General features: G+C 39.0%; 1 protein-coding gene across 3 annotated transcripts in view; it reads left to right on the top strand.

The window, feature by feature from the left end:
• The window catches only part of gnai2b (guanine nucleotide binding protein (G protein), alpha inhibiting activity polypeptide 2b), a 55,728-nt gene that overhangs the window by 24,259 nt on the left and 18,650 nt on the right, over positions 1–12,819 (top strand). For 2 of the 3 annotated variants that reach the window (XM_042507258.2, XM_042507272.2), the window contains exon 2: positions 10,944–10,986. In XM_042507258.2, coding sequence (XP_042363192.1) covers positions 10,944–10,986 — 43 coding nt within the window. Of the gene's footprint in view, positions 1–6,636; positions 6,873–10,943; positions 10,987–12,819 lie in introns of those variants that run through there. The other variant, XM_042507265.2, reaches the window with a different exon arrangement.

The raw sequence follows: 12,819 nt of genomic DNA, 5'->3' as shown, positions 1-12,819 counted from the left end.
ATGACCCAAAATATGCAAGTGCACTTATACATCTCTTATACATCTCTTCTGGCCTGTAAACACCTTGAGATCCCTTTAGGAGGAGCTGAAAAGCATTGTTGGGGAGAACAGTCAGTCAGAGACCCCTCATTGCTTTAAGTCGAGTAGTTGTTTTTTTTTTTTTTTTGTGTAGTGTACTTCTGGGGATGTTTTAGTCTCCAGAATTTGCTATGGAGTGAGTGCTCTTGACTTTGATGCCACTCTTTGCAGCTGTAGACATGCAGGCAGCGGCACAGAGGGAGAGACCGACTGCACCGAAAGGTGAATAAATGGTGAATTTGCAGCTCAAAGCAGGTTAATACGATACAGTCTCTTGATATCTAGTGTAGGCAAAAAATGTTGCACATTTTTGAACTGCCATTTGTGCTGATAGTGCTATATAATGTGGATGCCGCTGTCACATTGACAGTCCCGTGGAGCCCATTCAGCCTTTAAAACTTTGTATGGAAAACAAAAAAATCAGCGCTTATATGTATTGAACTGCCAAATCCAAATCAACTGGCATATTTTTGATTTGGGTACAGCCCTACTGAAATTTCATGTGCATGTTGAAGTGTAATAACTTTGGTGGGCACTAACACACTAAGCCTGTGGTTCTGGAGTTGTAAAGTGGGGGCAACATGAGGCTAAACATAAATTATGCATAGTTCTGCACCACTAGTAAAGCATGGACAAGCTTGTGAATGAAGTGCCAGGTAAACATAAAGCAGATGATGAATCTACACCAAACTACACCAGTCTACACAGTCTACAATCTACACCAGTTACCAAAAAGATAAGAAATATGACAAGGTGCATCTCAGCGGGTGGGGGGCTGAAAATATTTATGTTGGCGTGCTGCTAGCGTGACTCTCCGTCTTGTTATTTTTCTTGAAAGTCAGAATGATGCAGTTTGCAAAGAGTGAGAATGTTTTCCTGCAGCAGGAGCAGGGCCTGACTCGCTTCTCCAGTAAGTCGAATGTGCCAAGACAGGTTTAGTTTTTCTGTGAGACAGCTGCTTTTTGATTGGACAGTCTTGTTTGGACTCTATGGAAAATGCAAAGTGTCACATTCGCTAGTCTTGCAGCCCTGAAAGAAGCACATGTCTTAGTCCACACAGACGAGTTAACATGGGTCTTATCACCCAGCTGCTGTTAGGATAAACTTGCAAGACCATCTCCTACTGTCAATCCAGGAAATGGATTCAGATGTAAATGAATCAATTGTTCCCCACAACTGGACCAAAGCCAAAGCCCTCTATAATTGTGTGTCAGATGTTTTGTAGCATTTTCTTAATATCTATTGTGGGATAGATAGGTAGAATGCATAAGTAATTGGGTGCATTAAAAGAAATAAAAGTAAAAATGCACTACTGTTACTGTAATAGTATGCCTTATGGACATTTATCTAAGTAATATCTCACATTTAAAGTAAAAATGTGTGATTGCTAATAGACAATCAAGTTATAATGTGCTTCCTTTCATTTCCTTTCATTGTTAATTGTTAAAGTTGTACTAAAAGGAAAATTTAAGGATCTCAAACCTGAAATTATTTGCCCCAAGATTGTAAATTAACAGCCTATTAAAGTGATACACTGATTTTGGTTTTAGTGCCATAATTACAGAGGGCTCTTCTGAAGTAAATATATTAAATGGGTCATTAAGTGGTGAGCCTTTTAAGAGCAGTCTGCATTAGGATAGGGAGTTTTAGAGTTCTCTATAAAATAGTCTGCTGTTCTCTGACTTGCTCATATTTGCTTTCGCTCACAGTCAAGCAAACCACTATTCTGCTGTCAGCGAAGTAACGCAGAAAGCAAGAACAAAACAAGTGGTTGCCCACGGCTTTCACTGAATGCTTTTCAGCTTTAGCTTCAGTGTTACTAATTCCGACACTCTACATATTGAGCCTCAATTTCTAATTTTTCATGTCGCTTGTAGTTACTAAACTTGAGCTGAACTCTGACTTTATGTGCAAACTGGCAGACAACCTGTTGTGAATATTCATAAATTTACTGGGCACTCATGTCAGTCCTCGTCCCACCACTTTTCCTCTTCACCAGTGCCCGTCATGCAGGGCCCTCTCGCACGCTCCCAGTTTCTCTGCATCGTCATCCTCCCACTCTTATCTCCTGCTCGTTTTTCACTCCTGTCCACCTTTACTGCCAGTGTCTCCTAACTGTCTGTCTTCTTTAACTTCCTTTTAATTAAGGTGCTTTCTCTTCTCTGGTTTTCCTCCATATTGTCCTCCATCTCATTCTATTTTAAAAAATTATTATATTAGGTCTTTCAAAAAAATTAAAATTGTGATTAATCACAGAACTTGAGTAGATGATTAATCCTATTTTTATTCATGTTTTTAATTCCATTGTTTTGCATTTAAAAACAGTTTTAATGTCCAAATTGACAGGGTAAAGCAATTGTTTACCAGACTGTCTTGATTAGGAATCAAATGACAGCAAAAAACTGCATGGGAATAGCATAAAGTGGGAATGTCTAAAAAAGGGGAGACTCATGGGTTCCCATAGAACACATTTTCTTTTCATGTTCAAGCTAGCATGACATGGTTGGTACCTCAAGTCTCTTAATTTCAGATATCATCACTGTAGCCTTAAAACCCAGCCCAGTACAGCCTCTTAAAGATAGAAATGTCAGCTTATGATAAAAAAAAAAAACAAAAACAAAAAAAACAAAACAGATAAATAATGCAGTACCTACACGCTTTAATTGCATCGCAATCAAAGTGTTAAAGCTAACAGCCCTAGATAAAATACTTTCAGCATCTTTGTAATGACTAGTGGTTAGATGCAGGTTTGTCTCTGCTCAGTGTCTCCACACCTTACAGGGTTGAGGTGTTACTGTGTCAGCTTTTCCAAAGGGAATCTGTGCCCTGTGTGCTAAACCAGAGCACGTTTTACCTCCTCCCTGTTGTACGCAGCTATTCTCAGCAACTTTATAATATGACTTACCTTGACCTCAAGCTCATAATTAAAACATATGGATGAAGTACAGGCCACTGAAGGCAGGTGTTACTGATGCTTTTTACTATGTATGTTTTTTTCCATTTTTCTTCCAGTTTGGACAAACCAGCTTACCCCTCACTGCAGTCCTTATCACTGCTAACTCTTCCTGCTGGTCTGAGGAGAATGTAGGCGACCACTTGTCTCCTTTGAGAGACACAGTGTGCTCTTCATTACCCTAACTTGCACTAACTCATGTCCTCTCTTCCCCATGACCTGTAAATCGGTCCCCACTCATGGAGGATCTTCCGATCCCATAAATGCACCTTGAGGAGCAAGGAGAGAAAAGACTTCTGGAGGAGCTTAGCGTAATGAAAGACACATTGATGGAGTCATGCTGCCACTCCTTTTTTTTTCTTTGACCAGAAGACAAGCTGCCTCACTGGGAGAGAGTACACATGTGGAGGTATTGCATACAGAGCCAACACGCCTTTTTGTGGATGTCAAAACAGAGTTGAGAAGACTTGATCCCTCACTGGTTTCCCACTTCTAAAAACTGCCAAACTGAATAAGACATTAAATCAGCTAAGTTAGAAGTGTATTTTCGGTAGGTACAACAGGCTGTAACTGACAGTCATTTTCATTACTGATTAATATGTCAATTTCACTGGTAAGATATGACAAACTTCCAAAAACGCAGTTTCCCAGAGGTCAAGTCATCATCTTGAAAAGCAGCCAGTCCTCATGTTTGAGAAGCTGAAAAATGCCAGTATTTGTCATTTCGCCTGACTAAATAATCTAGAGAATTACTCAATTTTGAGCTGTTTTTTAAAATAGCTTTTGTCATATTTGCAGAAACTGCTGCTGTATTCCCACAGTGCCACATGAGATGGACAATCTGTGAAATAAATTATATTCCCTAAATTCATTCAATTGCCTTGTAGCATTTAAAATGGCCTTACACCACATTATAGAAAACAACCAATGAGAGCCAAGGAGTGCTGTCAAATGGTCAAACTAGGCAGCAAAGATCAAAAATGAATCAAGACTCTGCTACTGCATTGCCTATGTCTCAGTTTAAATGTTTTCAGAAACATATTTTAGTGTACTGTTTAGCTGTAAAATGAAAAAGTTGGTCTGGTTCATTTTTACAACTAAACAGTACACTAAAATGTTTCTGAAAACATTTAAGCTGAAAAATAGGCAATGAAAAACTCATTGTTGATTCATATTTGATCAGTGCTGCCATATTTGACAGTTTGACCGCCGTTCACGAGCGGGGATTGATATGATTGACAACTACGTTGGAGACTTCTCTGCTCCGATTGTTTGGGTTTTTTTTTTTTGTTTGTTTGTTTGTGAGCGATGGTCAATTCTGGGAAATACCATTAGAGGCAGAGGGAAGAGGAGAAATGATATGATTTTTTTCCCAGTGCCTCTTTCAAAATATAGTGACAGTTTTAGCAAATACGACACAAAGCTATCTTTTTGTAAAAGTAACCAACTGCAGCTTTAATAGACTAATTGATGCAGCACTATGTGGTTGACAGGTGACTGACTTTATCTGCTGTGAGATTCTGTGTGGATGTTTGTGTGTTTGCCAAGATGGGGATATCTCATCAGAACATGAATGGAGACTTTGTGTCATCAGCAGTGGGTAACTGAGACCACAGCCAAGCTGTCATCAGTGTGAGTGGGCCTGGGAGAGTATTGGATGCATTTAGAGTGATGGTTCTGTTTTCTGTCGCCTGGGCACTTCAGTACTTCCTCATGCTACAAATCATGCTTTTATCAATGCTGTATGTTCTGGCACTGACTGAAAACCGACTCAGGAACAACTATGAATAGTTGGGGTTGAAAAAAAGAGGGGTGGCATCGGCTTCTCATTGCCAGAAAGTGATTCTGGGTCTGTTGCAACATCACTGAAAAGAAAGAGCTTGTCCCCCCTGCCAGCACGGCGCACAGAGCAGTCTTTGTGGTATGAATCAGTCCTCATTGCTGCTCCAACTCTTTAGAAGCCCAGGGCTTTATGTTCAGGGAATACATCTATTCACTTAAAATATTCTGCAGATTTATACATAATAGAAGAACTGAATGTCTCAGTCAATATTGTTGTGTAGTTGTTTGACCCTTTAAAATCTGGATGGACATCCATTTTCTTGTACAGCGTTCAGATCCCATTCACAAAGTAATTAAACCTTTAAAATGAGATTTCTCTCTCAAAAAAAGGCAGCTTAGCTAAAAAAGAAAAAGAGAGAGTTTTGTCAGAAAATTATCAACAAAAAATATCAAGAAAACTATATTTATAATTATTATAATTATATACATAAAATTAGGTTCAAGAAAATTATTATTATTATTGTTTTTAATATATTGATTAGTTTTTCTTTTCATTTTAGCACTTTTTTCAGTTCATTTTCTGTTTTTGCTCTGTTACCATTCTTTTCATTCTTTTTTTGTTGCTAATTTCAGGTAATATTCTTGCAACTTTGTACAAGTTGCTATTTTTTGGGTAATTTCTTCTAAAGTTGCTTATTGCCGTCTTTCCATATTTTTGAAAGAAATATAGCCATTTTGCTCAGGTTTTTAAAGGGCTCATATACTCTGTGTGAGACAGTTGTTACGATAAAGTATGCATCTAGTCATTTTATGGGCACATAAAATTGTATTTATACCCAGTACAGTGGCAATGGATTAATCCTGTGCAGCAGCTCTTTGTCCCATGGTTATGAATTATTGTATTCTCTGTCAGACATGTCAGTACCTGAATTAACGATGAGATAGCAGTTTGGCGGTGTCCCATCTGGATAAATTAATGTCCTGCCTGTTTGTTATTATGAATTATTTGAGAGATAACACTGTTTACCGACTTTAAGACTGTTGCTCTCTTGGAGCAGAATGGCACACATTTCCCTAATGTGTTCAGAAGAAGACAAATAGGTGCATATTTTTTTCATCATCACTCTGGTAGTTACTAACAGTAGTGTGTAGCGTCCTCTTGAATTTATGCTGAGCACTTCTCACACATCCACAGTTCGTATATTTTTAAGCCTGACTAATATTTCAGTAATCTTACCGGCCAAGTTTAGCGTGCAAATATATAGACTGAAAGAAATAGCGGAAAGTTCTTCAGTACAGAATATTTAATTCATAATGCAAGGTTCCCTCATTACATATGTAAAATAGTTCATAATAGTTGATAATATTTTTTTTTGAACTTGGTAGCAGCCAGCTCCATGGATGGCAGTGTTGCTCAGTTGGCCCACCACTTTCGCTCCAGACTGAATTATGTTTGATGGGCAGCCATATGTGTCTCTATGAAGACTCATGGTCCCCAGAGGATGAATCCAAATAACTTGCCAATCCTCTAACTGTTCCCCTGAGGCCACCATGAAGTCCATTTTGTTCAGAATTAAATGTCTCAAAAAAAGTTGGATGGATTGAAATGAAATTTGGTGCTGACTAGAGCTGGGTAAATAAATCGATTCATCAATGCATTGCAATATGTTTTTTTGCCAATTCAATATCGATTCTTAAAATCCCGAAATCGATTATTTCCGTTGTAATGACGCCCCGCTCCTGTGGGGGCAGTGTGAGTGCCGCCGGAGTGTGATTGACGTTTGTCAGAGGCCTCGCGTGACCCCCAAACAGCTGTTGTTTATTCATTAAAATGGCGACAGTGACTCGAGATAACCGTTTGTCAAAATCAGCGCCGATAACATTAAAAGCCGACGTTTGGATACACGAAGTCGATAGTAGTTACGTCGTGTGTGAGCCTCGTGAGTCGGTGTTAAAACACTACAACTATAAGACGAAGCTACGTGACCGTTTAAGCCGACACCACGCAGATGTGCAACCTGTTGCTAACGCTAACGCTGAGGATCACGCACAAATGCAGGTAAACAAATCCTGCATAAATCTTTATTCTTTTTGTTAAGTTCGGCTCAGGCAAAAATGTGCACTTTCCTGTTCTTTTATTTATTTTAGTTTTAATTATTATTTAATAAAGATAATGGTAAACTAAGTTATGATGTCAGTTTGCACTATATCAATACAGATAATGCACGCTTTAATGAACACATACCAGAAGGTATTCTGATGAATTATTTGGGTATTTCTGACATCACCACACAGAACTGAATCGATATCAAAGCAACTGGGTCAATAGTGAATTGAATCAAAATTTAATCAAATCGTGACCCAAAGAAAATAAATTGAATTGAATTATCAGGTTCTAGATAATACCCAGCCCTGGTGCGGACATTTGTGTTCCCCTCAGGATGAATTTAATCAACTTCAGTGATCCCTTAACTTTTTATCTATTGCCATCATCAGGTCAGCATTTAATCATCCAGTTGTTTGATTAATGATTAAATAAATAACTTACATTCCCATCACCCTCAGCTTTGTGCTTAGTGCTAAAAAGTAGATGTTAGTATGCAAAAATGCAAAACTAAGATGATGGTAGTAAACACTATTACCTCCCTAGATGTCAGACAGCATTGTCATAATGTTTGCAACCAATTTTAGTATTACCTCAAAGTATCACCAGTCCCCAAATACAGAATCATGGAGCTGTGAACATGCCTTTCAGTTTTGTTCAGCTATAAAGTGTCCACCCATGTCCACCCATGTCACCAGAAGTACAGATACATTACATTTACATTTCATGCATATCATATCAATGTTCATAAATGTTGATATACTATATGTGAGTGGATGGCATGAGAACTTGGCGAGACAGATGCTGGCTCGCAGACCAGTGAGACCAGCAAATCGGTTGTTTTGGGGTGTTTTTTAGACATTGGTTGCATTTCCATGGCAATTTAACTGTGTGTTTCTTAACAAGACATTCAAGACATTACTGGCATTTACAACCATGATTGTGCCCCCCACCACCCCCCCAAACTAGGTATTTTAAGCCAAAACATGATCATTCACAACCATAACCAAGTGTTTTTTGTGTTTTAACATATCTGCCACGTCATTTGCAGAAATGTAGAATGCAAACATTTGTTCTGGCAATTGGGTTAAAATTGTCCCACTGCACTCTTTGCATATCTTGATCACAACTCTTATCCTAACCCTTATCAAAAAATGTTTATATATTGTTTTTTTGTTCAAGACATATTGGTGGATGTGTTTTTATCTGAACTCCAAAATATCAGTATGTGGCTTAAAAAACCCTGCCATTTAGGTCCCTGCTATATGTTTGTGTTTTTATGATAACAGAGAAAGAGAGATCATTCATTCTGTTTATTTTTTTTTTTTATCATGATTTATGATCACTACCACCCTGAAGATGAATAAAAACAATATGTTTATACAACACTGTTTACTGCCCTCTGATGACCTGATACTGTAAAATCAAAAGTCAATTCAAAAAGTTTTCCCCTGATGCAGCAACAACTCTGGCCCTTTCTCCAAAAACACCTTGAGCATGAAGAGTGAGGGAGCACTCTTCCTTTCACTGCTGCTCACAAGTGTTCACCTCCCTTTGGGTTTGAAGTATTAATGGATGAGTTTATTCTGGAGTCAGAAAGGTGACCTTCGTGCATGTGTGTCTGCATGGAGACTTAAATTCCACTTTTCACAGTCAACCTTTTTAGGACCTTTTCATACAAGTCCCTAAAATATGTGATTCTTTTTTATGTTACTTATTCATATTTATCTCATAAAAGGAAACTTAGAGGATGTTCCAGATGGAGGTAGATGGTGGTCTAAGAGACGAGATGAACAAGATGTGATAAAACATTGTGTTCCTTGAGATAGTATGACGAATGAATAGAAGCAGCAGCCTGGTTACATAATTTCATCTTCATTAGCTTTAAGTAAGATTAAAAAGTTTCTGCCTCAGGATTCACTCAGGTATAAGTCGGGAATAAAAGAGGATCAAAGAGAAAAAATGAACTTGAAAATCAGCACTTAATAAAAAATAACCATGTGTTCTGTTATTTGTTTTCAATTAAATCTAATTTTGTCTTCTGGGATGTTGTACTTTTGTTCATAGGGACTCTAATCTCCTGATAGTCCAGCTAAAAGCTACCTCTCCGCCACCGTGCCTGTCTAGCAGCAAATCATGAGTGACAGCTCATATGACAGCGAACACAGCCCCTGACATTGCTTTCACAGCGCTCCCCTTGCCCTGTGTTCCACCCTCTCTCTCAAAAAAGTGCTGGATGTGTATGATTATGATAAGAGCTGACAGCACTGCTGGTCCCACTTGTTCCATCAGCTTTGGGCTGGGCTAATGTTTGTTGGCAGGGTTGGGTCAGGTGGCGTGAAGGGACAGTGCATGGTGGCATGGTCCTGACAGCACGAGGGAAGTGCCAAACAGTCGGGCTTAGTTATTATAACAAGATAATAATGGCTCATCAGGGTAGGTGTATTCACCATGAAACAAAAAAAAAAAAGTTTTGTGCCTAATGACTTTCTGTCAAACAGTTTTTCACTTAGATCTTATGTTCTTAATTTTTTTAAATTTAAGTTACAATCTCAAAGATCTCTGTTTCGTTGTCCTTTGCAGCATCTATGGTGATATGCAGGAGTCTCTTTTGATCTCACTTCCCAGACTAACCATTCATTGCAGCGCTAGCGCACAAATGAATTGAAGAGCAAGTATGTTGCGTTACCCCCCGACTACCCTCTCTAGCAGGCCAACCACTGTTAGGTGTTGGAAAAATGCATCACTAATTGTATGCTGCTTTTGATTTTTCCCATGAATGTTGTCACAGACACACAGCTCATAATACTGCAAATTAGGTACAACCCAAATGCTTCGAAGCTTCAGTCGTTTCCTTGGTATGGACGTCCAACTCGGTAATCAAATGCTTCGATTTTTGTTTTTTCTGGGGCTGAACCCGAATTATGCCAGTCGAATTGGATTTAGCTGTACAGTGTGAATATTTGACTATTTGTTTTGTTTTCCATATAAAGTCTGAATGGGCTCTGCAGGACCGTCAGGGTGACAACAGCATTCATGTAATATAGTAGACAAGCTAACGGTGCTAATGATTTTTTGCTCACACTAGATATCAACAAAAGCCAGAGACTGTATCATATTAACTTGCTGTGAGCTGTAAATTCACCACTTCTTCACTTTGGTCTCTCTCTCCCTCTTTGCTGATACTTACATGTCTGCAGCTGCAAAGAATGGCATGAAAGTCAAGAGCAGCAAAGTCTGGGGACCAAAACATCCCCAGAAGTACATTGCGCAGCAATCTCAGTCGACCTAGGTCTCGGACTGATAAATCGAGCCGTCGACTTTTAAAGGGCAGCCCTAACCCTGAAAAAACTCTACTGCAACGGCTTTCATCAGTGGGCTGTAGGCACAGTCACCATTGTGTTACCTCATTCAGTGAGAGGGAGTGACTTAATGGACATTCATTTGAAGGAAAATCTTCAAGCTTATTTTAATGTATCTTTAATTCTTTAATTGTAATCAATATAACCTGGACTTCTCTTGCCCCTTTAGTTCTGAACTGTCTTTAAGGCCTTACCTTTCTATTCATACTAGTGAACACTGAAGGAAGTTTCACCCCTTCCACCCTCACTGAGAGATGCCAAATTCCCCGTAATCTCACACACTGAACCTTTTTAATAGATTGAAACATGCAAAGCCAAGGAAAAGTATTACCATCATGAAGCATTAAAATTTTAAAAAGCTATTAAACCATCTCTCTTCCCTGCACCCTTCTTCTATCAGCATGAAAAATCAACGTTACACTAATAGCAGAATATTTCATGCATATCTGTACATCATGTCCTCAAAAATGGAAACATAAATAAACCAGACAACCCAAAGAACAAAATGTGATGTTAGTTCCGAGTCATTGCTGGGTCACTGATGTACAGCCTAAAAACTATAACCATAGTTCAACTTTATTCCACACACAAAGACAAACAAGGACAACAACAACATGGTTTTGAAGTTGCTTTTGTAACTCTAATCTTTTTAATGTTCCAACAGGCGCTGGGGAGTCTGGGAAGAGCACCATTGTAAAGCAGATGAAGTAAGTTGCAAAAGCAAACTTTATCTTACTTTATTTTTTAATACTTGGTCTTTTCTATTAACCCAAATATGAGTTCTTCATCCCAAAATGAGTGTTTTCACTGTGAAACTTGACCAGTTATTTGCCACAAACCAAATCTGACCGAACCTGGCCACAGGTTTACGTAATCACAAACGACTGATCATAATATTTGTTTTATGTAGGAAGATAAATTAATCTGTCAACTTGTGAGGACACGAGCACGAACCGTGCAAGGACCCTCTTGGAATGCAAGGAATTATTATTTTTCTCCAGAACAAATCTCATTTTTGGAAGTGGCCTAAAATTAATCAAGACCAGATTTAGTATGCAAAAAGAAAAAAAGCATGCTCTGATCAATGAACAAACTTGCGATACAGAGTCCCAATATCCTTTTATTAACATCAGCCACACAAATCTGTTCTATGATATGGGAGGAAGGAAAAGACAACATCAAACTGCTTATTTGGGAGCTCCTGTCAATTCTCACACAGCTCGCAAGCAGCCTAGCAAGTAACACAGGCTGGCTCCTCCCCTTTTTGACACCTCTGTCACTCACACACACACAAATGAAAGGCAACTTGACACATCCCCAGCTCCAGCATCACAGGAAATACTATTTTACTGCTGCATGCTGTGTTCCCTTTTACAGAAAGACAAGGCTGCATCAGTCTGTGTCCCGCCCGCACCCCCGACGTGTGTGGAGGTGTGAGGGCCGGCTCATCGCTGCTTGTGGCTTTAATGTTTCTGTTGTTCTGTTTTCCTTGTTGCGAGGAAAATGTTTCAGCTGTAGATGATTCTCTGCTCACTGTTAAAGTTGCTGTACCTCACTTGTCTTATGTTCTGCATTTTGCTAAGATACTCAGGAAATGACTGTATAAAATCAGACGCTGAAGCTCAATAGTTTGCTTTTACAACATCATTGTTAAATAATATAAATTAGACTTTCAGCTGTGTGGTTTCAGGGGACATTTGCAGCCTCTACTGTTTGTTATTGTCTTTTACTGCTCATAGCACAAGACCAGCATGAAGATTTTGTGAGTCCAGAAGATATTGTAATGCCTGTGCGCCAATCAGAACACACACACTCACACAGGACCCTAAATGGCTTAATTATTCACATTCCTCTGGGCTAGCCATGCGCTGAATCCATTTTTTATGAGCTTGGAGCAGGAACAGTCTGTCGGTTTCTGAAGCCAGGTTATTAACACGTACAGGCATACAGATAAATCATCCGACAAGACAGAAACACTTGTTGATTATGTAACATTACACATTGATGCATCCTGTGTAAACATGACATTACAGAATAGTAAGATAGGAAAAAATGAGGCAAACTATTTGTTTGCTACATTATTGCTGTACAGTATTACTTGCATTGACGCTATTAAAAGCAGTTGGCAGGTCTGCTTTAGAATTAATGTGGGGCCGTCTCTCTCTGCACTTCCCCCTGCAGCCCGATAAGTCTGGAGGATTGCATTTCAGGATAGGAAGCACAGACTCTTAGTTCTCTCACTCTCATGTTCTGAGTTCTAATATTTTAAGAGGTAAATTCGGGAAACTGCATCACCTGGGTGCTGCAGAGTTTAAGCAGTCTCATTGTGTGTTAGCTGCACTTCTATACAGCACCGACCCTACACAGCATGCTGACATGGTAAATGTGATGCAGAGTGTAGAGTATATGCTTCTTGGTGAATAAGGTAGCAATTGTACACAGACAGCAAAGCTTTAATAATTAATTTAAAACAACAGTTCACCCCAAAATCAAAAATACATCTTTTCCTCTTATCAGTGGTGCTATTAATCAATCTTTAT

The sequence above is a fragment of the Plectropomus leopardus genome, chromosome 2, assembly GCF_026936395.1.
Source record: "Plectropomus leopardus strain MGB_pleo_1.0 chromosome 2, ASM2693639v1, whole genome shotgun sequence".
In the NCBI taxonomy this organism is placed as follows: domain Eukaryota; kingdom Metazoa; phylum Chordata; class Actinopteri; order Perciformes; family Serranidae; genus Plectropomus; species Plectropomus leopardus.
The sequence above is the reverse complement of the archived record's forward strand: the minus strand, read 5'-3'. Positions and strand labels throughout refer to the sequence as shown.